Genomic DNA, 27,928 nt, shown 5'->3' on the forward strand with positions numbered 1-27,928 from the left:
GGATAGTTAATTAAACGCGAGAAAACAAAGTGGAATCAGTGAACTTGTTTTAGAATAAACCTTTGCTGATAACATATCTCTGTAACGAACCAAAGCAGGTGTTAGCTCTTTTTCAATAAACTTTACAAAATATTTAAAAAAATTTAAAGTGTGTTTAGAAAATTGAGATAAAAAACTTTTTGGACTATTTTCGGGTAAAATATATCTTCACCAAATTCAGAAGTTGTGTGAGCATCGGGACTCATAATTCACGACTCAAGATTCATGTTCCGTTAGTTTACCTTTTTTTCATCACGAATTCGGACTAATTTAAACAACAACCAAGTATCTTAACCTCACTCCTCACCACCTGTGTGACGTCATGCCAAGAAACGACACCACCTGCCCAACTCCACCCATCAACGGTCACCTCTAGCCTGTCAGGACCGGTGAGTATTTGATCTGGTAGATGTGTAGGTGAGCAGTCATTCACGTGACGGACATGTACGTCACCCAATGCTAAGATAATTATCTCTCTGTATTGATTGTATTCTTCTGTTTTATTGCCTTCCGCTTCATCAAAGTCTACTTTTAGAACCAATTAATGGATAAACGAATTAACATTTTTATATAGGCCTATTTTATAACGTCACTTTACGCCACTTATAGATGTTAATTTTAAAAATTCCGCAACGAATGTTCTGAGGAGTTCATAAAACAGTCAAAGATGTTTACCAACACCGCTGTATAATAAATAAACATAACGTTTTTAAAGCTGGTGAAATAACAAGAGTTTCTATAGAATAACAAAGTACAGATATATTTTGATATCTCAAACATCTCAACTTCTTAAGATATTATATTTGAAATGTCTAGGATCTATATATTTTTCTACTACTGTTATAGTTATTTTGATAATAATTCTTTAAATGCGTTGCCTATTTCTAAAAGAATTTGTTTTTGATGGCCCAGAAAGTTGGGTGTCAGTATAAATGGTAGCCATACCTGATGCATTGGTGGGTAGTTTCTCATGCTTCGATTAACTTTATTTTAATGACAGGTATTTGCATTTTTTTACATTTCTTTTTAAAGCTTGCCCTAATGTTTTAAACGAATTAGTTGCCTATAACATTTAAGAAATATAGGTCAACAAAAAAACACCACAATTTGATAGTTTTATAAATATAATAGTTTTATGGAAATTTTAATTCATTCCCAAAAATGTATAGAAAATGTTTGTATATTTTGACATCATAAGGTATAAAAGCTTTATTTTTTTAATATTATACCTTTTTAACATTTCAGCAGCATTACATGATGCATCTTCCTAAACCGTAACACTAATACGACACATATACATTCATAAACTTGGTCATAAAATAGTATGGCATTTTTACTCTACATATCCAGCTAAACATTATTGCAATAAAAAATATACAAATCAGTACGTTTTAATTGTCAGTTTAGCGAAAACTGGTGGGGAGGTAGATGGGGGGATGATATCCAGTTTGCTATTACTGGTGAACGAGTTAACTTATTGTCAATGTATTATTGTAATTTAAGTGGCGTACTGATTATAATCCGCATTACGACTAAATGCCGCAAAAGTCAGCCATCAAATAATATAGTACTTGGAAAACATTTAAGAGAAAATTAATTGTAAAATAAATAAGGAAAATGTATTTCCCTTAAGACAGAAAGTTAAGAAATTCAATAGCAAAACAAACAAACAAAAAAAAAAGAGGCAAGCTAAGCTATGTTGTTAATCATGTTTGTTTAAATACGATTTAAAGGACCAAACTTTTAGGACTACACAAAATGAACAATTTTCTAAATTCCTTGCACTTTAATAGATTAGAACGTTATTTTTTGGATTTGAATTATCTATTTTTACGGCAATGTTTCAAAGAAGTCGAAAACAATGTTTTTTTCTCATTTCTTGTATCTGTTTGAAAAATTTTTTAAACCAATTTTGAATCTCTGATCAATGCAAAAATCATTTGATGTATCGCTCAATGCCATTTTGTCAGACATTTTCAATCGGCTCCTCATTTTGTTAAATGCATCTTGTTGTAAACATCTTTACGGAAATTAATAATAATATGACGGTAAACACATTCGATAGAAATAGGTCGACTCTTCTTCACCTTCACTAGGGGGTTGTCGAGTAACGAAGAAGCTTAGACGAAATATATGTTTAACTGATTGTTATTAATTCCTAGTCGCCTACATTAAATTGATTGTTTTTTCTTTTATTTTAATTTGTTTTAAAGGCGTGGGATTGTCATTGAACTAACTAATTTAACCAGCGATCTGCTTTATAGAACAAATTTCTATCCTTATACAGTCTCAATAGTACCAAAAGCAATAGATACAACTATTTTTAATCAAATATTATATTTATCAAAAAGTACAAAACATTACAGAAATAATTTTCATTAGCTTAAAGAAGCTCCAAAAAAGAACATCGTAAGATAATGTTTTAACATACGTATAAGTAAAAGAATAAAATTTTATTTGTTTCTTTTTTTCATGACAACATCCTACATGTTGGGTAAAATTGATCTGGCTAGGTGCAGTTAGTCGATTGGTACAGACGTAGCTCAGTCTGCAAGCTTGAGAGCAACGAGGTGTGACAACTGATTATAGTCGTCTGGGACCAGTTCATTAAGTAGATTAACACTCACTTTAATAATTTAATTTTTAAACTTGAGTAAGAATCGATTTGAAATTACCAAGTCGGGTTTTTAGTTGAAGCTGTACCTGTAATACATTTATTTAAATTGGCATCAGAGGGGGGGGGGGGGGGTGCGGACAGCACCGAATGACACCATTTAGGGGGTGACACCAAGCCAAAATATTGCAAAATGTACAGAAGATAATGACTTTTTGCTAGATCCTTTAGTGATTAATTAAAGTTAAATAGTTTTTTTAAGTACATATCGACAATTATTTCAAGAAGGTGGGGGGGGGGGGGGTGACACCACTATGTAAACGGGGTAACTATAATGTGGCATACACACACATATATATATATATATATATATATATATATATATATATATATATATATATATATACTTTGTTTCTAGGGGGGGGGGGGCTGACACCACGAAGTACCGCTTCGGGTGACACCCGACCTAGCGACGCCACTGCTGCGTGAAGTCTTTCTAGACTTGACTGTCCATACGGGATATCAAAGCAAATCAAATGCGTTTAATTTTTTATTGCAAAGAAATCACATCACCCGTTTCCCATTACTGAAGGCATGACACAAGCACATTAACCATAGGAGGTGTTCTAGATTTAAAATAGCAACTTATCGAAACCCATAATATGCGGAGTTACAATAAAAATCAAAATCAGGCGTTTAATAAGTAATCACCAGTTATGTGGTTGCTATCCGATGGCCTGTAAATCTATTACTAATATCCCTCTTACTGCATAACTAACCCTTCCCCTAATCCCTGCCCTAGCTCTTGTCATTACCCCAACAACAACAGAACTAAATGCCTCTACACTTTACAACATCGCCCTGCCCTATCTGTTGTCCTTACTACAACTACAACATAACTAAATGCCTCTACAATTTACAATACCGCCCTGTCCAAAATCACATAAGAACCGCTGTAACTGACTTTTAAAGACCCACCTTTTACCATACATCTCCCAGAATATCTAACAGAAGATCCTCTACCTCTCCACCAAAGCAGATCCATTCTCGCCGGATAAGTCAACAAATTAAACCCCCATTAAATATCTCCGTGCGCGGACGACCAAGATAAGATGCCAAAACCCCGAATCTTGCAGGTGTTAGAAGTGTTGAATTGACGCCTGCGTCTATCAGAAGATTGTTTATTAGGGCTAGATTGGGCCACAGGTGACGGTGGGGGGAGCAATCTTGCCTAAGTTGTAGGAGGCGAATTGGGAGATAGTCCAGGCCAAGAAAATGACAAATATTTAGGTTGAGAGGGGATAAAGTGGCTGCGGGGATTAACGGGATTAACGGATTATAAAGGTAAATAGAAAATAAAATATAAAGAGTTTTGAAAATAGATTGGGGGTTTGTGTACAGTGCATGGTTGAGAGAACTGTGACGTGATTGGTTGGTATTTTTAGAAACTGGTTCATATCAGTTCCTTTTATATAAAAAGCGTATTATTCTGTATGTACAATGTTTACAATAAAGTTGTTGAAGCATCTAAGCATCATGTTTTTACGTCATAGTATCAAATAGCTGATGGGAGGGGTCGGGGGGGGGGGGGGGGAGTCCATCAAGATGAGATTTTTTTCAGGTCTCGTAAATTCTTCAATAGATAATATTGTACATGTCAAGTTGTTGGTGTTAAGATTAAGGATTATGGTTTGGATTAGGCCTAGTAATAGACTTAAGGTTTGGGATAAAGCTAGGGCTAAAGCTAGGGTCAGGGTTAGGGTTAGGGTAGCAATATGCATTAAAAAGGTTATGTTTTTTTATTATACTTAATAAATTAACTGTCCCACTTTAATTTTACATGATATTTTTTTTATTGTGAATTAGAAACGAAAACAAAAACTTGCAGTAAAATAGTTAAGATAAAAGCTATTGTTTCGACCTGATTTCCTTCTGTGATGATGTCTTTGTCTTCTGTGTAATTATTTCTGTATTTGTATTCAGTTTCAGCACACTTAATGTGTGTAATTCCAGCTTTTTTGTGCCTGTTTCCAACTCAATTTATTTTTTAAATTTCATATAATTATGAATTAATCAAAACCTTTTTCGCACTTTTAAATATTTGATATTATTAATCATTTTGTTATTATTTGTCGTGTCTATTATATTTCTGTATTATATTTTGTCAAAGTTGAATTAAATAATGTATGTAGGCCTTAGTTATCCATGATATTCTTCAAAAAGTATTTGCTCTCAAACTGGGCTTAACATATTAAACACTATATCGGATTCGAGTTCAATATTTGCCTGAATTTGAATACAGCAATTCAATAATTAGTATTCGTTGATCCTTGTCCCCAGTACATGTACAAAGGTATCAAAACATACATGTAATAAAAATCAAGAGAATATTTTATTCCAAGCAAAACATCTCATATAACTTAAATATTTTTGTAATCTGTTTAAAATTACTTAATAATATTGAGCAGCATGTAGAACGACATAGATAAAAATAAATAAAATAAAAATAAAAAATGTGTACATCTGAAAAAGCCTTGTGGTCAGTGGCGTAGCCAGGATCGTTTCAAGGGGGGGGGGGGTTCCAATTTTTACCCGGGGACAAGCTTTCGATTAGCACCCCCACCCCCAGACTTTTGATTTGCACCCCCCCCCTCAAACTGTCGATTTGCACCCCCCTCAAACTGTCGATTTGCAACCCCCTCATACTTTATATATATACTGAGGGGTCTATGGGGGGTTATGACCCCCCTAACCCCCCCCCCCCCCCCTGCCTACGCCACTGGTTGTGGTTACCGGAGATATATATATATATATATATATGTATATATTCAGTAACGTGTCATGCAAACAGAAGTTAAAAGTAAATATTCCTCTTTAGACCTAGCGATCAATTTGACATTTGATGAATTAGAGTTCATGCGTTTCTTGACCTGGGTCATATGAAGGGATAGTGTGGTCATCACTTTGCCCAGCCGACTTTATTTTTCCCAACGCAAGTCAGGTGCCCATCAGAGCTGGGTGAACTCAGTCACAAGTCTGAATCAAGCTAACAGATAATTATTAATGTATTTTACAAAGTTTACGATCTTTATATACTTAAGTATTTGATCTGTTTATATATTCGATTAATGTATGCGTCTATTTGTTTCCTTCATAGACGCCATCTTTAATCATCAACGTACAACTTCCGGAACCATGACGAAATCCGAGAGCCGGAAGTCGTTTAGTATCGATGCCCTGTTGGCTAAGACATCATCCTCGAGTACGATACCGTCGAGGCCAACCCACAGCAAAGAGAACAACCACAGCCCCGTCGCCATGGTAACCAGCCACGAGATCTCGCCCAGCACCGCGAGGAAAGTGTGTGACGCAGCCAGGAGCGTCACGATCTCGTCACAGCTCGTCACCTCGTCCAAGAGAGACGCCAGAACACTGCCGGACAGTCAGACACCTCTGACGCCCGACACCCAGACACCGCACGCCACACCGGATTTTCCCGTGTACCGTATGCCCGCAACGGACGGTGCGCACGTCAACAAAACTTTTCCCTCCGACGCGCATGACAAAATGGCGCGGGAAGCGGACGTGAAGCGGATGTTTGGCGCAGACCTGGACGTCACGTCACGTCACAACACCTTCCACTCCTCCCCCCAACACCCCACGTCCACCGTCTCGCCCGTCACGTCCCCGGGAGTCACCCCGGAGAAATCCCGACACTTCGAGCCTGCCCCTCAGAACAGTTTCCACCCGGCGCTCGTGAAGAAAGAACAGTTCCAGAACTTGCGGTCAGCGGAGATCTGCGACTCCAACAGGTTGTCCGGCAGCAAGAGCCCCCACCGTGACTCCCCCTCCCCACAGTCCTACAGCTCCACCCCCAGGAGTCACAGCCCTGACTCGCCGTCACCAAGGAGCGGACCGGCCGTCTCCCCACCTTTCATCCCCCGCCCCGGGCTCTTGAACATGCATCATCACTCCCTCGTCCAGACTTCCGGTCAGTTCGGATTCCAGGTTTGTATTTTTTTTTGTTTACATTAGATACAAGGTTTCTTTCAAATATTTTGTTCGGGGGAGAACATTGGAAACTTACGGGGCGGAGCTCAATGTATTTTATAATTTTCTATTTATGCTTAATATATTTTGATTTATTTTTCATCTATTTCGTCCCGCGGGGTGGGGTGGACATGCTCCAAGAGGGAGGGTGGGTCGGGCATCCTGGCCCGAATTGATGAATAAGAACTGGCCGTGACAAGTAGGCATATATTCCCTAAAATATCCCCTACTAATAATTTTCATTATTTTAGAACTTAGATATCATATATTAAAAACAAAAAGATGATTTACTTTTGACATACAGCAGCCAGATGAAACCTACAGTCATCCCTCGCTACTTATTGGTTCATTTATTGCGGCCTCAGTACATCGCGGATTATTAAAAAAATATCCATCATTACGCACACTTATCATATTTATATTATATATACATTATATATGTATTGATATTATACATGCACACAAAAATGTTCGTATGTTAAAAATGAGAGGGTAATACAATTCGCGGTGTTTGACTTATTGCTGCCGACTCTGGTCGTTTTAACCGCGATAACTGAAGGGCCTAGTACACAGGTACATTTTTGGCTGCTTCTGTGTTATTTTTCACATTTTGATTATTTCTTTAAATTTCTTTAAAACCAAACAGTAATTTTATGTATTTTTTCTGGATTCGTTGAATGATGCATAACTTTTGAAAATAAAACAAATATTTCAGCGTTGAGTTATAAATGATGATTAAAACAAATTAAAGATCGCATTTATTCCTTCGCTTCGGAAGTTTTAAAGATTAAGAACATTATTTTCACTTAGCTTTTCTATTTTAATTTTTAAACAGTTATAAACAAGTGTCTATAGATTGAATTATTAACTGCATTTGAAAACTTAGTGAGATACAATCTTTTGATTATTACTGACTAGATATCTCACGGAAAGCTCATGTTTTACCTAAACAATCTAGTTCATGGTCAGTTCTTAAGAAGTTAGCGAATTAACTATGTATGTTACAATCAACAAACAACAGCCAACTTTTGAAATATCTGACGTGATCTTTGAAACATATTCTTTGAAAAGAAAAAAATAGATCTGAAGTCAAAAGTTATTTTCGAATGAGAATGAATAGGTCTACACACTTCAATTTGGAAATATCCATTTTTGTATGCATAAAAGAAAAGACTATTGTAGATACTGGGTTTAAATACAATTATTTTTGTAGTAATAGAAATCGATTTAATATCAAGTCAATAAAAATTGAGATTGATAATACCTTCGTCTTACAATAACGTATTTACAACAATACATCACAATTTGGGGTCGGTGTGGTCGAGTCGGTAAAGCTCATGGTTGCTAAACCGAAAAGTTCGAGTTCAAACCCTCGGGCAGATGAGGCTCGTTAGCTGGGGACAGGCACTCTTCTAGGAGAGACATCCAAAAATCAAACAACTGCTGCCTTGTAGTTTGTTCTTGGTTGGACCAAGGCTATGGAAGCAAATCCAATAAGCAGGCTGAAATCGGAGTCAATGGCCTTAATGGCGCATAACCAGTTGACACGTATCCTTAATTGTGATGAAGGCGTGGTCGAGTCGACAAAAGCTCATGGTCGATAAATTCGAAAAAGTCTCGAGTTCAAACCCTTTGGCAGATAAGGCTCGATCCCTTCCAACCACTAAAAATTAAGAACGCAGAAGAAGAAGAAGACATCCCAATTTAACATATCTACTTTGTTAGGGCGGAGAGGTTTCTAGCTTAACCTGCTGTTCTTTCACACGTTTCATACGGACAACCACTAGACAAGATCAGAGTATTTGATCTGTAGTTTATTCACAAATAGGTTGACATTATGGGTTGTCTTATACACCTTTTCTTCTCTCAGATTTTTAAACCATCTCGGTTACTTTTCGTGGGGCGGCGAGGCCTTGCGATAGAGCGTTAGACAGCTAACCCCAAAGTCTCGAGTTCGAATCCGGATTCAACGACCCTGAGTTCGCCTAGCTCTGATGGGTTCCTAACTGACATTGGGGAAAGTAAAAACGGCTGGGCTCAGTGCTGACCACATCATAACTTTGTATGCCAAGGTCACAGAATTAAGAGTACTCTACTTCACCTGCCTCATGGACCGTCAGAGAACTTTACAATTACTTGTAATTCCATATTCATCATTTAAAAAACTGATTTCATAATCTGTTTCCACAGAACGTGTTCCCTAACGCAGGTTTATACGGATACCCGGGGGGTCAAGGCCCGACCCCAGGGGGCCTCTCGCCCCACCACCTCCCCTCCGTACTGTCGGGCAGCGCCTTCCACCACCCCGCTGACCAGGCCCTGAAGCTGGCCCAACTGCAGGGAATCAACTACGCCGAGTGGTTAGCGCGTACAGGCATGTACGTGTCTCGTCTGGTCGACTACACCGGCGACTATTTGGGTGAGTTGTTTGGTGTTGGTGGTGTTTGATGGTGATGGTGTTGTTGTATGATGGTGGCGTTGTATGATGGTGGCGTTGTTTGATGGCGGTGGTGTTTGATGGTGCTGTTATTTTATGGTGTTGTTCTTTGATGATGGTGGTGTTATATGTTGGTGTTGGTGTTTGATGGTGTTGGTGTTTGATGGTGTTGTTGTATGATCGTTGTTTGATGGTGGTGTTAGGCCTATCACATAACTGCAATGGACACAGTTTACAGTTAATTAAAAAAAATCTAATCCTAAACCTAATGTAACACTGATTACACAACACTAGTTGCCCGACGTCAGTGCTCCTCGTTAGTGTATACACAGACACGACAGACACCTACACAACAGACACCTACACGACAGACACCTACACGACAGACACCTACACAACAGACACCTACACGACAGACACCTACACGACAGACACCTACACAACAGACACCTACACGACAGACACCTACACAACAGACACCTACACGACAGACACCTACACAACAGACACCTACACAACAGACACCTACACGACAGACACCTACACAACAGACACCTACACGACAGACACCTACACAACAGACACCTACAACGACAGACACCTACACAACAGAGATCTACACGACGGACACCTACACGACATACATCTACACGACACACACCTACACGACAGGCACCTACACGACAGACACCTACACGACAGACACCTACACGACAGTGTACAACACCAGCCCTGCTGATTAAAAAAAACAACCCACAGGTGTTCCATCACCAGTCCCCCCGTCGTCGCCCCCCCCCCCCCCTACACACATACACATACATGTTAATTTTCACCAACTTACAAACAGCCAAACACACGAACCCATTTTCTTGCGGTTATTCCAACATTCTTGAAATAAAAAATTCCATCCGATGACGACGGTTGCTAGGCAACAGCCACGCTAGGGTTGTACCTCCGAGGTACGGGTTGTTATGTACAGTTCAGGTGGTCGGGCGGCCGCACCTGGCCCGGCGGGGGGGGGGGGGGAGTTGGATCACGGTGTATGATCTGGGTAAAGGGTGTTTTGTTTTGGTGACACCGCGCCGTGTTGGGTGTTTGTTGAATAGGCACGTCCAGGTGTTGTAAGTTGATGTAAATTCACCTCGTGTTTTTCGTCTAAATCACAAACAGGATCCGGTTTTTGAACAAACAACACGCTCTCCACACTCAACTGCATGGGCAACCACCTTATTAATCTATGTAGTTCTGTCTTGTTTTCACACACTCACAAAAATGATTATTAATTAATTATATCTTTTTTCCATTATTTATAATTTTACTGGGAGATTGTATAGTAATTAGTGCTATTACTTGTCTTGTATAAAGTATAAAAAATTAAGCATACATGTTTAAAAAAAAAATCTACACACATATTACATGGCTCCATTTTGCCATGAGAGACAATGTATGCACCCAGAGAATATGTATTTAAGGGTATTAGATAAAGTGGTCAAGGGTTGCCCGGGCATCGTGACACCACTCTCGACCTTGACCGGGCTAAGTCCAAAGAAATGCTCAGCAATAGGGCTAGTAAGTAGGTCACCAACCAGTTCTATGGCTCATGCAAGTTTTATTGAGCCATAGAACTGTTTGGTGACCTACCTACCAGCCCTATACTCGGGCAGATGAGGCTCGTTAGCTGGAGACAGCAACTCTTCTAGGAGAGACAACTCCAAAATCAAACAACTGCTGCTTTGTAGTTTGTTCTTGGTTGGACAAAGGCTATGGAAGCAAATCCAAAAAGAAAAGCAGGCTGAAATCGGAGTCAATGACCTCAATGGCGCATAACCATTTGACACGTATACTTAACTGTGTTGGAGGAGATCCCTTCCAACACTAAAATTAAGAATGAAGAAGAAGAGCTCAGCAATACGTAAGGTACCAGCTTTGGTTGCAAAAGTCACCGAAAGAAAACCAGAGTTGTAATTCTAATTGTAAATTACCCCTGAACTGGAGTCTGTAAAAATCTTTCAGTTGATCCAACTGTGATAAGTACCTGACTTGGTAGGACAGGGCCGTCTTATCCAAAAGGTACAGTAGGCAAAAGATAGTAAAAAAAAAAAGAATTTAAAAAAGGAACATGTTTTCCCGTTTAAATACAACCATTACTAAATCCATTGTCATATCAACGCCATATCCATTGCTCTATCCAACGCCATATCCATTGCCATATCCATTGCAATATAACCATGACATGATCTGGAGCACAGGTTATGGTTACTGTTGTCAGACGGGCCTACGAATACAAAAAGTGCCTTGGGCCTACGAAGACTGTAAAACGACCCTAGGTCAGAGAAAGGAAAAATGGTTGGGACTCTACTGACCATCAATATTCCCTCTAAAGGGAAAATCTAGTGTGCAACGAGTATTTCGTAGGCGCGATGTTCTAAAGTCTTATAAAGAATCTATGTATTTTACAAAATGACCACGCGGCAGGTTCTAATCTATTTTACGACTGCTCGACTTTAAGCCAACATAGCTGACCTCACTATCCTTTTGTGCTGAGGTTTAGGATAATTCAGATCTGAGAGGGTATTTTAACTTGAAAATAAACTTTTTGGAACTGACGGTTGATAGGAAAGATGAAATAGAGTTTATCTGTGTATGCGACTTCGTCACACAGTGCAATCTGTTCTATACCCATCAGAGCTTAGTAAAGTAAGGAGCTTAAACGGACACAAGGTCCATAACCGAACTCGAGCCTTTGGTGCGGTTACTTGCCCATTATACCTCTGTATGGCACCGACCTTATTAAAGGGACATAACTTAATTATTTACATCGTCTTAGTCTACAGGCATATCAATGGATAAATTTAAGCCATTAAACATTAAAAACATGCATTTGAAAACTTAAGAAACAAAACACACAAAAAAAGGAAATAAATTTCCTTAAAGACTTAATTTTAATTAATTAGCTCGGTGAATTCGTGAGAGTGATATTTAAACATCCATTAATTTTAATTTTTTTTTAATAAAAAAAATACCATCGAACTTCCACCCCATTTTAATTAGCACGTAATGAAAAAAAAAATTCATCAATTTTCTTAAACTGTGAAACATCCATTCTAATTTCTAAAGCAGCACTACCCCCTCAATGAATCCCCCCCCCCCCCCATTTCCACACACGCACTGATACCGTTCTGGCTCCGCCCATGCCAATAACCTAAGCCCTGTAGTTCATCCTAGCTGTTCTTTAGTCAACTCTCACCCTATTCAATCCCCACCCCCACCCCCCAGTTCATCCCATACCAGGGTCTTCCTATTCTTTCAACACCCCCTCAGCACCCCCACCCTTCTTCTTTTTCCAACGGACTTCATACGCCTCACCCCTAACCCTCCACCCCTGATCCTTTAACCCCCACCCCCCCTCCTCCCACCCCCATCCCCATTCCACAGCTTCTCAGTATTATTTCACACTCGTATTCGTGAATTTTGTGGCCGTTTAGCCACAAGCCGGCTATTGTCATGATAATGTGATTAGCCGGCCGTGTTTTTTATGTTCCGGTCAATCGAACCGGCTCCAGATTTGATCGGCAGAATGCTGAGCGTCAAGGGGAAGTCACCCGCTCCCACCTCCCCCAAACACCCCCCCCCCCCTCCCCCCAACTGTCACCACTTAGAAACAAGACCCAAATACCGTAAAACACCAAATAATTCTTTTTTTTTTTATCTAATTTGAGTTTTATAACACTTTAATGAATTTTATTTTTTCTAAACATATAAACTGATCTCCAAACTGTTCTTTTTGTTTCAAAGAATTCCATGTAGGTCTGTTTTAGATAGATGTAAATTTTAGTTGAATGACGCGGTAACTAAAAAACATCTGTATCTAGTAGAGATAGATGTATTCATTTAGACAATGCGTGCTTTATAATAGTACAAATTTTTTGTCTGTCTGTCTGTGTGTGTCTGTGTGTCTGTCTGTGTGTGTCTGTGTGTCTCTGTGAGTATTTGTGTGTCTTTGTGTGTTTGTGTGTCTGTCTGCGTGTGTGCGTTGTGTGTGTGTCTGTGTGAGTCTGTGTGTGTGTCTGTGTGTGTGTCTGTGTGTGCGTCAGTGTGTGTGTGTGTGTGTGTGTGTGTGTTTGTGCTCCTGAACAAAAGCATTATCTTAAGTAAAACCATAAACCTAATATTTTAAAATATCCTATTTTCTGTGCATGCGCCCCGAACCTACTAATCATGTGCAATAACTTAACTAAAATCATAAAAATAATCACTAACCTAACCGGGAGATTAAACAGTCAAGAGTAAAACCTCCCCAATAGTACTGAATACTGTAAACATTTTAATTCTTGTAGTTGCCATGGCAACGTGCATGGTCTCAGCTATCATCAGACAACAAACTAGCTTTGTGGGTGGTGCAGAAACTAAATGAGCAGCCAAAGGCGTCGGAACTAGAGAAATAAAAAAAAACCCAGAACAAAAGTCTAGGAGCACCGGCCATAAAAGACTGGGGTATGGAAGCATCTAGAGCCGAAATCTTTTGAATACGTAATGCCATCAAGTGCTCGCCCTTTCTTCCTCCGACCATCTTTTCTCTTTATTTGCGACATTTCCGGGGGACACGGGGGACTAATCGTCGCGAAATCGTAAATTAAATTAGCAAATTGCGCTCCTTTGGCTGGAAAAATGCGCGTTTAATCTGGCCGTGATAGGGACGGATGTTGACACTCGGGTGATGAGGGAGCTGCGCGCTCAAACCGCGCGGACGTCCAAGAGGCGAGTTAATCTTGGGCAATATCGGCTGGGAGCAACCAATTAGGGTAGGGGAAGGGGGGTGGGAGCTTTCAAACCCGGGTCTCTTGACGATAGTTCCCGACCGGCAAAATTGAATGGCAAACATTTGAAATGTGCTGGGTAAAAATAGGAGGTATAAAAAGGCAATCATTTTTTTTTCTGTATAGCTTTAATTTATAGCGGGATAATATGATTTTAAATAGTTAAGATGTATAAAAACTTGCCAGATTTTCATCCCCTTGGATACAATAATTTTTCAAATAAAAATTATTTTTATTTAATAAAATAAAAACAAAAACAAAATGTAGGAAAACATTATAAGATTAAAGCGTCTAAAAAGATTTTGCAATGGTGCCCTTTTCAGAATTAAAATCACCTAATGTAAAATAAAGACTAATACAAGTTCACCCGGAATTTTACTAAAAAATTTTTTTTAATCAACTATAGAAAGTTACCGTGCCCAACTGATAAAACTTAAATCTAGTACTGAAGTCAGAACACGAAATGGCTTTTTTTCAAATGATAGTTTGATCTTTTACAGTCTTTAAGATATTGAATCATTAGCACTTAACCCTAACCCCTTCACCCCCACCCCCAACCTCTTCCCTCCGCATAACAGAACTCCTTTCTTAACGCCTCTTTATCTCGCTCGCCTTTTTGCTAATGAGACGCCCGACCGCGGGCGTTGTGGCTCCCCCGGGGGAGCCGCGCCCTTGCATATGAACGAGCACAGTGGGTCGAGCCATGAAGCGCGCGTGAATTACACGTTGATGGGTGAAGCATACGACAACAGCGCCCCGCCCGTGGGTGATTGATCCCTTCTATATCCCCCACCACCAGCCCAGAAAACTCACTTCCGTTTCTTTCACGATCAGCCATTGGTTGATTTTGTCGCTTCCTCCATACCTATTTCCATACAATCAATAGCCCCGTGCTATTTTTAGCCCGTTTATTATAGTTTTTGGCATAAGGTTTTGTGCAGTAAATATTTTCTTTGGGGATTTTAAAAATTTCTTCTGTGAGCAGAATATGTCGGCAGACGAAAGATGAGTGCAGATGGAGTAGTGTGCGCGCGCGCGTGTGTGAGTGTGGAGGGGAGGTAATATCCGTTATTAGCATGACAAAGACTGCAACGCAACATAAAAACATGCAAATCATATCTGTGCAAGGGGGCTAATTTGTCTGGGATTCAGAATGTTAGCGCTATCAGCGTCTTAATTATGTCCAACATATGAATTGCTCATATATATATATATATATATATATATATATATATATATATATATATATATATATATATATATATATATATCTAGTGTGTATGGAGTGGTTGATAATGTGTGGTAGGTGAGTACGTTTGTACGTGTGATGTAGATTGTAGTATATACTTCTGTAAACCTAAACACCTGATCAACACTAAAACACGACTAAAATACTTTTTTAAACTCCACATCTGTTCCCTGGTATAAAAACACCAGATGCCGTTACATACAACATGTTATGTAAACATTTGATGTCGCATTACATGATCAAGAAACATGATTATACACATATATATATACATGCACAAAAAAACAACAGAGCTAATGAGTACCTAAAAGTAAATGCGTCTGGACGTAGTGTTGACCACATTATCCCTTTTAATGCCGAGGTCACAAAAACAGTTAAACTCTACTTCGCCTACTCTAGAGATCGCCAGGTCTGAACGGAAAATTTACTTCCATACTCAAGTCTGCCTTGACTTGATTCTTTTGAATTTTGAAATGTATATTTCGATTTAAGAAAAATCATGTTTCTTCTTCTTCTTCGTTCTTAATTATTAGTGTTGAAGGGGATCGAGATTTATCTGCCAGTGGGTTTGAACTCGAGACTTTTTCGAATTTATCAACCTTGAGCTTTTTGCCGACTCGACCACGCCTCCAACACAATTAAGCGTTACGTGTCAACTGGTTATGCGCCATTGAGGCCATTGACTCCGATTTCAGCCTGCTTTTCTTTTTGGATTTGCTTCCATAGCCTTTGTCCAACCAAGAACAAACTACAAGGCAGCAGTTGTTTAATTTTGGAGTTGTCTCTCCTAGAAGAGTGGCTGTCCCCAGCTAACGAGCCTCATCTGCCCGAGGGTTTGAACTCGAGACTTTTCGGTTTAGCAACCATGAGCTTTACCGACTCGACCACGCCGAACCATAAATCATGTTTAAAAATGTAGTCTTCTATATCCTATATGATGATAACCCCACCGCCTTTTTAATTTTCTTGTAAACCTACATCTCGACAAACATTTACGTAAATGGCCACAATTTTTCCACCTCACTTCCGGAGAATTTCATGCCAGATTGGAGCGAGAGAAAAAAAAATCTGGCAACCAAGAGCGTCGGCATGAAGAAAATGTCATTCCATTAAACCTCGGCCCGTCAGCTCCACATCTCCTTCCAGACCCGAGCACCCTCTCCCCCGGGGGGGGGGGGGGGTGTACCCAGTCATTGCCCAACGAATCGACACCCCCGCCCAACCCCTCACTCCGGGGCCACGTCCTCTATGGCGTGGCTAAACCAGCTCTATTCTCCTCCGATGAATAACCGTATTTGCTGATCGCCTCTAGACGTGTAACCGCCGCTCGTAGGTTGCCTGTTGAAGTTTCATTCCCTCGCACTTAGCCAATTCGTGTTCTTCGCCAATCCATTTCGTGCCCCCTCGTCCACTGGAGGAAACACTCGGAAGATTTGACTCACGTAAATGCACATTCGATTCATATTGGCGCTCCCATTTACTTACGCGGTCCTTGGAGCGGTCCGAATCGGAATGCGCGCGCATCCCATCAATTACTTTTTGGCTCACAAAAGCGAAGATGGCAGAAGAAGGGCGATCACTCATGTCATACGAACGCCGGACTAATCAAGCAAAAAGCTGGAAGCAAAGCACATCGTGAGATGATCTTTCTCCATTTCTCTTAGAGTTGCCTAACTTTTCCCCTCCTGTCCCGGCCCTGGTCCGGCCCTCGACACGGCTTCAATTACCGGCTCCGTCGCCCGGTTAGGCTCGGTAGATAAGTTGTCTTTTAAATAGTTAGCGGTGATTTGGAGAAGGGGCAGTAACTGGTGCTGAACTTAGGACGTAACTATTGTGTTTTTGACACAAAATCGTTGAGGTTAACTACCGAAAATGGAATCTGTGTTCACTAATCAAAATATTTCTTCGCGGAGATCTAAGTAGAGTTTTTTTTTAAATTATTGTTAAAAGGTAAATACACAAATTATATCGATCTTTCATAAATATAATTGATCCTAATTCTTGATCATTGTCTCAGATATGCATTGATATCAACGTCAAATTATCTTTCTTGTTCAATATTTATCAATATCCTTGACCAATATATTCCTTCAGTATTTCTGATCAACAAACTGGATCGATGAAATGTCGTAGATCAATCACCATGATTGACATCCATTATCAATAACCTTTATCATTGATTAATATCCTCGATCGCTTTTATGAACATGGTTTCCAATATATATTGGGGGTGGGGAGTGGGGGTAACCTGAAACTTCCGGGAGGTACACCTTAAAAATGTCCTGTTGTTTGGAGGGAACGTCCAATAGTTAGCGTATATATTTTCTATAACAAAAATTTCTATTTCGACCCAGCGGCTGTGGCCAGTGTTTCGAGGGGGCTCAGCTCGCCCCCCCCCCCCTTCTCGAAAAACATCTACCGCCCCCCCCCCCCCGAACTAAATAGAATTTATATAGTTCTACCAATGTCCGCCCACCACCTACCGGAAATTTTTGTCCGCCCCCCCCCCAATATTATAAGTGCCCCCCCTTCCCCCCAAGAGAAAAAAGTCACGAAGAAACACACACACCTCCAGGAGATATACCTGAAAGAAACTGATTCTGTATCAAATTTCTCGACTAACATTTCTAATCTAATCATTGTCCAATATCATTGATCAACACACAGTGTAATACATACAAAAATCTTCAACCCCAATTTTTCTTTCTTCTCCTCTCAGGCGGAGGTCAGGGGTCAGCCCTGGGCAAGACCCGGCGTCCAAGAACGGCCTTCACCTCTCAGCAGCTCCTGGAGCTGGAGCGACAGTTCAAGATGAACAAGTACCTGTCCCGACCCAAACGCTTTGAGGTGGCCACGTCACTCATGCTGACTGAGACCCAGGTAGGCGCTTACGTCATCTGTTGTTCGTGCCCAAGGTAGATGAAGTAGAGTTCATCTATTTCAATGGCCGCGGTAGACATAGGGATAGTGTATTCAACATTCTGCCCAGCCGGCTACCGTAAGTCAGGTATTGATTATAGCTGAGTGAACTCAAGGAAGTCATTCAGATTTGAGTCCATTGTATGAATATTTCACACCTATCAATGATAACACTTTATTCGTTTACTATCAGCTTTAACATTAGGATGAGTAAAACATGGTTGGGATCGATTACTAAATACGCTAGATACAATCTTTTAAAATCTTACATTTTGGTATCGACATTGTGTTGATGGATTTTATTTTACTTTGGTCTTTCAAATATAGCTTTCAGTCTATTGATTCATAATCAGCACAACCTCATAAACCCATACCAATTATAGAGTCGTTAAACTAGCGATTAGAGATGAATGCCAAAATGTATACAGTACTCTACAATGAAATGGTACCTGACATTGTGACCAAACTGTACATTTTCAAAAATACGTATTTTGGCTTAGTTAAGTACTCGTTGGAATCTGACTTTACATTGTGCGGGTGAAGTAGAGTTCACCTGTTTCAGTAACTATGTAGTAAATATGAAGGGATAGTGTGGTCAGCACTATGCCCAGCCGCCCTTATTTGCCTAAGGTACCCTAAGAGCTGGGTGGGTTTAAGGACGTTGTGCTGACACGAACCCGGATTCGACCTCAAGACTTTCGGATTAGCAGTCGTATCCTCTACCATCCTACCACGCCTTCCACATTCACCTTTTGTTTAATCTGTGTTGGTTTTTAAAAATAATTTTAAATATATTTTTTTTTCCTGCAGGTGAAAATCTGGTTCCAGAACAGACGAATGAAGTGGAAACGCAGCAAAAAGTCCAGCAGTGACCCCAAACCACGTGCAGAAGAATCGACCAATGAGAACAAAGCCCTGGCCAAGATGGACGACGCCCTGGACACGACGGACGAGAGGGAGGAGAGCGACGACATGGGCAACGAGAACATCGACGTCACGGAGCTGGACTACGACGACGAGGAGGGGGAGGGGGAGATGGTGGAGGAGAAGGTGTGCCGGACGATACAGCACGCGGAGCAGGGGGTCCTCCAGAACATCCCCTTCCTCAAAAACAACGACGGGTTAAATATGGTTGAGGCGATTCACTGACGTCATAGCCATTGAGACCCTACTAAGACATAGCTCATCTCTTTCTACCACGTATAGCGATGCCGGGAAAAAAAATTGGCGTTCAGTTATGACCTTCAACACTGTTATGTGTATTTGACTTTGATACGCAACCTCCTTAAAACCCCCGCTTGTCGGTGAAGGCCGAACTTCTGACAACAGAAACAATGTCATATGTTTGATTTTCATGTCATTTGTGATACACTTCGTTTTTAATGGCAAAATTTGAATCGCAAATAGAAAGAATATTTGCCATTTTTAAAGAGACCAAAGACTAAAAAAAAAAAAACAAGAGTATCGGATATCAAATGCGATGGTCGGACAGGAAGGAAGATGGCGCTTCAAGGGGAGAGAACTCCTAAGTGTTATAACTAGCAAACAAACTTTGATTTCCTGTTCTAACGCCAGCCATTGTTAGGGGCACGTGACAAATCTCCGTGTCCACAATTGGCCCACGAGACAGACAGGGGCAATAACTCGAGTGTAAATATATTTTAAATGGTTAACAATAATCTGTGACTTGGTGTAGTTTTTTTCGCATTTTTTTTCTCTAAATAAACATTGCAAAGCTGATCTTGTTTTTTTTTTTTTCTTTTTTCTGATGACGATTTCTTTCTTCTTGTTGTCCACTTCGCATCCTCGTTTAGAGGATGTATTTTAAAAGAAGTAGGAAAAAGGTACCGTCTTGGTAATGGCAGTGGTTCCTATGGGGTTAAACCTGAAGGACTAGTTCGAAAAATGATTGCGGTTTAATGACTCAATGATAAACACTATTTGAGTTCTTATGTTTTACATCATTTAAAAGGTTACTTTAAATGTGTGTGTGTCCCATGAACCAGTTACCACTATTATAATTCTACACAACTTGATAAGTGTTACAGATAGCGTAGCGCGTAATAGAAAGGTCAATAGTAGTTCACTGAAAAGTTTGTCATTTCTATATTATTATTTTTTAATTAAATTATTTTTTCAGTAGTCGAAATGAAATCATATTAATTAGTACATGAGTATATTGAGATAAAAAAGGGATTTCCCTGTGTTTAGCTTCATATCAGTCCCCCCTCTGGCTTATTGGTTGTTTTCATTGCTGTCGCCAGTTTCAGCGTTAAAGCTGGATATAACTATCCAGATGTTACATAAAACGTTGTTTTCTATCATTTTTAAACTTTTGATTTTAAATATCATCATACTATAACAGAATAACCAGCACACGGATTTATACACGGATTTATATGTATTGCTTAACATCACGCTTTGTGTGTCAAAGCAACATGACAAAGAAATCAATAAACACATCAACACACACGAAGGTTTTCAACACACCTTGCATGACCTAGATCTACATCTTGAAGATACCAACTCATAATGAAGTGATTTATTAGACAAATACTGGTTACTGTATATATAGGCCCTTTATTTATTTATATATATATATATATATATATATATATATATATATATATATATATATATATATATATATATATATATATATATATATAGCCTATATATATATATATATATATATATATATATATATATATATATATATATATAGGCTATATATATATATATATATATATATATAGGCTATATATATATATATATATATATATATATATATATATATATATATATATATATATATATATATATATATATTGGCTATATGATGCAGGAAATGAATCATATCAGTGAAATGATTCACTCAACATGAAACGTTTCGAAGCCTCCAGTATTGGACTTTGGGGAACATGGAAATTGGGTACTTCCTTTAGTTCCGTAATGGCGGACGTTAGCGAGCAGACAAGAAATATTTGTCCCCGTGAACACAGGGACTGTGGACAAACAGACGAGGGGGACACCTGCAGCCGCCATCTTCCGACCCCCACGTGACCACGCCGTTGACACTTGAGCGTTAAACACTTTCCACGCGCAGATAACGAGTTGGGGAACTTCCGCTTTCCAAACAGGAAGATTAGTAGGCTCTCGCACCCTGCCGGGGCGATGTCACGCCCTTAGCATTACCACCGCTTACGATGTGCTTAGGTAGTGACCTCGTACTGCGATGTGAAACTAACTTACGATACTGGACTAATCGAGGGACGCCTGACTTTTTATTGAAGTGGGACATTTTTTTCTTGAACCCCGGGGGAAATGGAAAAAAAAAATGGCGGACGCTTAGGGGAGAGGTAAATTTGAAGAAAAAAAAGGTAATTTGAAGCTTGAAATAAAGATTCAACATATTTAATATGTTATTAGTTTCATGTTCTAGAATGATAAAGCTAGGGCTAGGGTTTCTTTCGGGCAACTCTTCGGGGGGTGGGGGTGGGGGCACCGCCCCCTTAGAGCTAGTATCCCCATCTCCGAAAGAAATAGAATGTATATACAAAATATATACTTCAACCAGCCTCCGCCCCCTTCCCCCAAAATTTAAGTTTACCAACCCAGAAAGTTGCAAGTACTTTGTATCCCTCACTCACATCCTCCCGGAGAAAAATGTCTGAAAGAAACACTGCACAGAACTCACGGGATAACTTTATGAAATGGAAACAAGGGGAGATAAAGCGCCAACTTTGGTACTGTTATAAGATATGTTAGCAAATTTCGGCCTCGTCAAAACGTTCTGGTTTTTAAATAAGGGGTAAATGTGTACGAGAAAGTATTTTTTTCTCATGAATATATATAATACCTGCAAGAAAGATTTCAATTTTCACCAGATCGATTTCTTTCCAAATTAACAAGTGGGTCAAGACCCGATAGCAAGGCAATAAAATGTGACTTGAATAGATGTTTGTCTAATTTTTTTTATTGATTAAATTTTCGTATAGGCTTATGTAGTCCTGATTATCCGTGTCATCATACACACATTATTCGTATTCATTTGGTCCACATGGATTTTTAGCTGTCAATTTATTTCAATACATTTATTTTAAATAATGATAATAATAATATTTTTAATAACAAGATTTTTATGTTCACTAAAAAAAGAAAACATTCTTTTCTTTAAATATGTAGATCTATTCAGCAAACTATAAAAAAGTGGATTACAATATTTTACAGTTAAAAACTAGTAATATTATATAAGCCACCATACTATTCTTTGATGTTATTTAAATAGTGGTGCATTATTTTATGTTTTGAAAAATCTTTTTTAGTGCATGTATAAAAGCATATTATTAAAATGTTTTTATCATCATATTTTAATTTTATTAAACGTATATGTACACGATTTTTATAAGTGTACATATCTTTCACGATTCGTATAAATCTTAAGCCCTACTGTAATAAATCAGTGGAGATTTGAAGATCAAAGAGGGAAAAAAAGTAAAAAAAACTCATTTTGAAGATTGTAATGTAATAAGTTGTTGTAAGGCACATAAGCCGCCTCCTGCGGTTCTTACACGGAGGTGGGGTGGGGTATTATTAGAGCTAGGGGTGCTATGGGCTCTATGGGCGCTGGTACACTATGTGTACATGTTAGGTGATTGTACACTAAATGTTAGATGATTGTACACGATGTGTAAATATCAGCTGCTTGTAGACTGTGTAGATCTCAGGTGTACAATACGAGTAAATAGTGAGTGCTTGTACATTATGTGTAATTTTCATTTGTTGGTACACAAGGTGTTCGTACACTTTGTACACGTGTCAGGTGTTAGTACACTATGTACACATGTCAGATGTTAGTACACTATGTACACAAGTGAAGTGTTAGTACACAATGTACGCATGTCAGGTGTTAGTACACTATGTACATATGTCAGGTGTTAGTACAATATGTACACATGTCAGGTGTTAGTATACTATGTACACATGTCAGATGTTAGTACACTATGTACACAAGTCAAGTGTTAGTACACTATGTACGCATGTCAGGTGTTAGTACACTATGTACAATTGTCAGATGTTAGTACACAATGTACACAAGTCAGGTGTTAGTACACAATGTACGCATGTCAGGTGTTAGTACACTATGGACACGTGTCGGTAAACTATGTACGCATCTCATGTGTTAGTACATTATGTACACATGTCGGTACACTATGTACGCATGTCAGGTGTTAGTACACCATGTACATATGTTGGGACCTTGTACCACTGCTAGCGGGAATCCCCGGTCCGGGGCCGATTATTGTTTTGAAACGAGAAGCAAATGAGTGGCCTAATCCACTAGCCTGCCTTATCACTCCCACTCCTCGGGGTCGTCCCCCAGGCCCACCCACTCCAAACCCTGTTTTGTGTGTACATAATTATCGCGCCTAGACCCCGCGACAAATCCACGGTTCGTGCCGATACCGCGCAAAGCCTGCTGGGCTATGACACCGGCTAGAGTGGCGTGGACAGGGGCTAGAACTCTCGTAAAGTGACTGGTTTTCACCTGGAAAATTTGAGTGCAAAGGGAGATAACACCGTGTCTTTTAGCGGTCATTAGCTGGCCATCGCGTGTATAGAGATGCATTTTTAAAAATATAGGCCTATATCCATAAGCGAATCATAATGAGATTGGTTATGCGATGTATAAAAAAATCGAACCTATCTTGCAGGTTTTGGTGGAGGAAATATTTTAAAATATGTCGGATTTATTCTACAGATTTCAAATTCTGTAGTTACAGTGAATTATTCACCCATTGTGTGTGTGTGTGTGTGTGTGTTATAGATGGTTGCATAAATAGTAGCAATGGTGCTGTGGGGTAGGGTAAGGGTTGGTTTTTACTTGTACAGGGTCATCTTCGGGTGTAGGCTACACTAGCCCTGAGGTTAAGGATCCCAGTGGGCCCCCAGGTTAAGGATCCCAGTGGGCCTATAGGTTAAGGATCCCAGTGGGCCCCCAGGTTAAGGATCCCAGTGGGCCCCCAGGTTAAGGATCCCAGTGGGCCCCCAGGTTAAGGATCCCAGTGGGCCCCCAGGTTAAGGATCCCAGTGGGCCCCCAGGTTAAGAATCCCAGTGGGCCCCCAGGTTAAGGATCCCAGTGGGCCCCCAGGTTAAGGATCCCAGTGGGCCCCCAGGTTAAGGATCCCAGTGGGCCCCCAGGTTAAGAATCCCAGTGGGCCCCCAGGTTAAGAATCCCAGTGGGCCCCAGGTTAAGAATCCCAGTGGGCCCCCAGGTTAAGGATCCCAGTGGGCCCCCAGGTTAAGGATCCCAGTGGGCCCACAGGTTAAGGATCCCAGTGGGCCCCCAGGTTAAGGATCCCAGTGGGCCCCCAGGTTAAGGATCCCAGTGGGCCCATAGGTTAAGGATCCCAGTGGGCCCATAGGTTAAGGATCCCAGTGGGCCCCCAGGTTAAGAATCCCAGTGGGCCCCCAGGTTAAGAATCCCAGTGGGCGCCGACCTTAGGGGGCGCCAAAATGTGTTGGAAAAATAAATTGAAAGGCTGAGGGGGGGGGGGGGTGAAAATGGAAATCTCGGGGGAGGGGTGCAAATCGAAAGTTTGAGGGCGGGGTGCAAATGGAAATCTCGAGGGGGGGGGGGGGGAGGTTCAAATCGAAAAGTTTGTCCCCGGGCGCCGGGAAGGGTCGCTGCGCCTCTGCCCCAGGTTAAGAATCCCTGTGGGCCCCCAGGTTAAAATTCAATAATTTGTTCGCGTGAATATTTTTTTTTTATTTGATTTATTTGATAGGGAATATGCACAATGAAAAGTGGGGACACCCCAAAGAAATATTTCTTTTTTTTTTTCTTTTTTTTTTTTGCCTCAGACACGTAATTTATAGCGTCAGTTGTGTGTTCGCTTTAGTATTACAGTTTTCATCATCGGCTTGTGAGGACTGATACAGATTTACAATAGTAATATTTCTATCTTACTTGTAGCCTGCTTTCATTCATTTAAGATGGTTTACTTATACATAGATCTAATACAAAACGTCTAAATATAAAGAAAAAAATAAAATTAAAAACCAACCTGAAACTGAAAATGCAAATGTGTAATTAAATGATAATTCAAGGGATTTTTTTTTCTCGGCGTGCGTGGTGGGCTAAGGGGACGGGGGTGGGGGGGGGGGGTGGAATTTGGGTTTTAAAGTAGAGCTGAAAAAAAAGGGATTACCGAGAATTAAAATTATACAAATTTTAAGCAATCGGAAAAGTTATGTTATTACAATGAGACACATCAAAGCAAACATTCTTCCCTTTCAAACATCTATATCTATACAGTCCTCAAACCGTTTTTTATTTATTTATTTTTTTATTAATTCAATTGTTTCAATACCCCAAAGAATTTTTTTTTTTTTATACATTAAGATGTTTATTACAAGAACAGTACAAATGATGAGAACCATGATGAAGTGTACAACCTGACTATAAATATCTCAGTTTTCTCCTGAACATGATGATAAACACATTTTTACAAGTTTGTGATTAAGTTCAAAATGAAAAGGAAAAAAAAAATAATTATATATATAATAGAACTAAGCAGATTCAGTTGTTTCTGTGGTGCCATTCGATGATTCATTAGAGTCTGTCTTTGCCTTTTTCTTCGAACTTTCATCTTCTGCATCTTCACTTTCTTTTTCATCTACAGATCGCTTTTCTGCTGTTGTTTCTTCTGTTTTTGATTCTGTCTCTTCCGAGCTAGCATTTTCATTTGTATTTTCTTCTGAATCTTCTGTTTTTGTGTTTTCTTCTGCTTGTTCTTCTGCTTCAGCATCAGCCTCATCAGCTTTGCCTTTCACATCTTCAACTGTCTTTGCTACAATTGGCTCTGTGGTCTCTTTTGTTTCTGACTCAACAGCAACATCATCCTTTGTTCCAAGCATTGTAAAATTGTGTGGTTTTCAGCAGACTACGACAGAAACGCTGTTGTTCCTTCCACGACAAAGATCGAGATGCCAATACCCCAAAGAAATATTCTAACATGAACGTAACACGATCATAAAGTTTCACTACACGTATCTATTTTTATATGTATAAATTTAGTTTATATATGTAAAGCAACAGACTTTATGCATTACTTTTCTAAACATTAAATATATATCTATGATGAACAATAATTACTAAAAACACATCCACTAATAAAAATATTTGTTTATAAATTTTACTAGTATAGAGAATAAAATCATATGTTACATTTATACGTAAATTCAAAATACATTTTAAATAATTCTTAGTGTTTGTTGTGTCCCTTGAGGGCAAAAATGTTAGTATTGGGGAGATAATTTGAGGCAGGCAAGGGTGTAAATGGAATGTAATATTAACAAATTCTTGCAAAAAATATGCAAAATACGCTCCTGGTCTTAAAAGTAGCTAATAGATAAATCAATTGTTTGCGAACTTCATAGCTGTACGTTATTTCTCACATTTTATCAGACACTAGTCAGCGGATATTAATTTAATAGCATGTTATTAATTAGTTTGATGAATCTTATTTATAAAGCAAGGAACGTAAGAATATTTTTTTTTATCTTATTAGGACATGAAACAATTGAATTAATAAAAAAAAAAATCAATTAATATTACTAAATGACGACAGTTAGGGATGAGGGTCTAGTTTTTTGTGAGTCGTCAAAAAAGCATGACGTCATTTAAGAATGTCCCCAAAATCAGAAGGTTTTCCTCGGCATGAGCTGGGCACATCATATAAACATCGTGTCTGTCTTTTATGCATTACTACACCCTTCATACTACCTTAATGATAATCTGGGAAGTTTCTGAGTGCTCATAGAACTAATATTTGTTTAAAATGTGAAGTTTAGCGCCCCGAGATCCAAAGTTGCTATCTAAGCACCAGGGGTCTGTTTATCGGGTGCCCTGCACAGGGGGATAGGTGCACTACTTGAATCATCAGTCTCGCTGCATTAGGGGCCTCCGCCGGTGGCCGTGTCCCAAGAGCCCCGTGACGCCTCTGACACCAAGGCCGTCATCGAGGGTATTTTTTATCATCAGCGTAACCTGGGGCGTGTTTGTGGTAGTGTGTACAAACTAGCGCCCCAACAACTAAGCCTTTTATAGTTATATATATTATATATATAGGCCTATATAAATATATATATATATATATATATATTATATATATATATATATATATATATATATATATATATATATATATATATATATATATATATATATATATATATATATATATATATATATATATATATATATATATATATATATATATATATATATATATATATATATACATACATAAGTTGTAGTATGAAAGATAAGCAAACGTTCAAACCACTTCCATAACTTATTTCACTTTTTTAAATAGTCAAATGTGTGCTTAAGCACCTTTGAATAGATCTGTACTAAACAAATATAAAGCAATTAATTTTCTTAATCATTATGTTTTTAATAATGCATAATAACGAATGACATAGTATAAAAAGGAAATGTATTTAAGACTAATAATATACATTTAAAAAAAAACATTAAAAAAACATAACCCAAGAAACCATTACACATACAAAGCTTTCATGCTTCATATTCTTATATTCTTTGGACCCCCTAGCTTTTAAGAAGCATTATGGTAAACATAATTAAAATTGAAACAGAAATTTTTCAAATAGCACTCACACACATGGAGTGTTGCAACTAGTTTTAATTTTTTTTAAAAACAAAGAATTTTTTTTTTTTTCAAAACTTGAACAAGCCCAAAATGAATATTCTTTGTGTTTTTGTGTAGGCCTATAT

The 27,928-nt window shown here is 39.1% G+C and overlaps 2 protein-coding genes across 2 annotated transcripts; one reads left to right on the forward strand and one right to left on the reverse strand.

The window, feature by feature from the left end:
* Positions 1–15: 15 nt before the first annotated feature.
* On the forward strand, positions 16–19,801 carry LOC131938203 (motor neuron and pancreas homeobox 1). The gene is made up of 5 exons (XM_059296117.1): positions 16–428; positions 5,811–6,661; positions 8,894–9,110; positions 17,926–18,086; positions 18,936–19,801. Exons 2-5 carry the CDS (start codon positions 5,849–5,851, stop codon positions 19,272–19,274), a joined length of 1,530 nt encoding a protein of 509 aa, XP_059152100.1. The 5' UTR covers positions 16–428; positions 5,811–5,848; the 3' UTR covers positions 19,275–19,801.
* A 5,719-nt stretch (positions 19,802–25,520) lies between these two features.
* Positions 25,521–26,065, reverse strand: LOC131938209 (coiled-coil domain-containing glutamate-rich protein 1-like). Its single transcript, XM_059296131.1, has one exon. The coding sequence runs from the start codon at positions 26,044–26,046 to the stop codon at positions 25,699–25,701; it is 348 nt and encodes a 115-aa protein (XP_059152114.1). The 5' UTR covers positions 26,047–26,065; the 3' UTR covers positions 25,521–25,698.
* Between the last annotated feature and the right edge of the window lie 1,863 nt (positions 26,066–27,928).

This window comes from Physella acuta, unplaced genomic scaffold (assembly GCF_028476545.2).
Source record: "Physella acuta isolate Inbredline_101_S28 unplaced genomic scaffold, ASM2847654v3 ptg000237l, whole genome shotgun sequence".
Classification (NCBI taxonomy): domain Eukaryota; kingdom Metazoa; phylum Mollusca; class Gastropoda; family Physidae; genus Physella; species Physella acuta.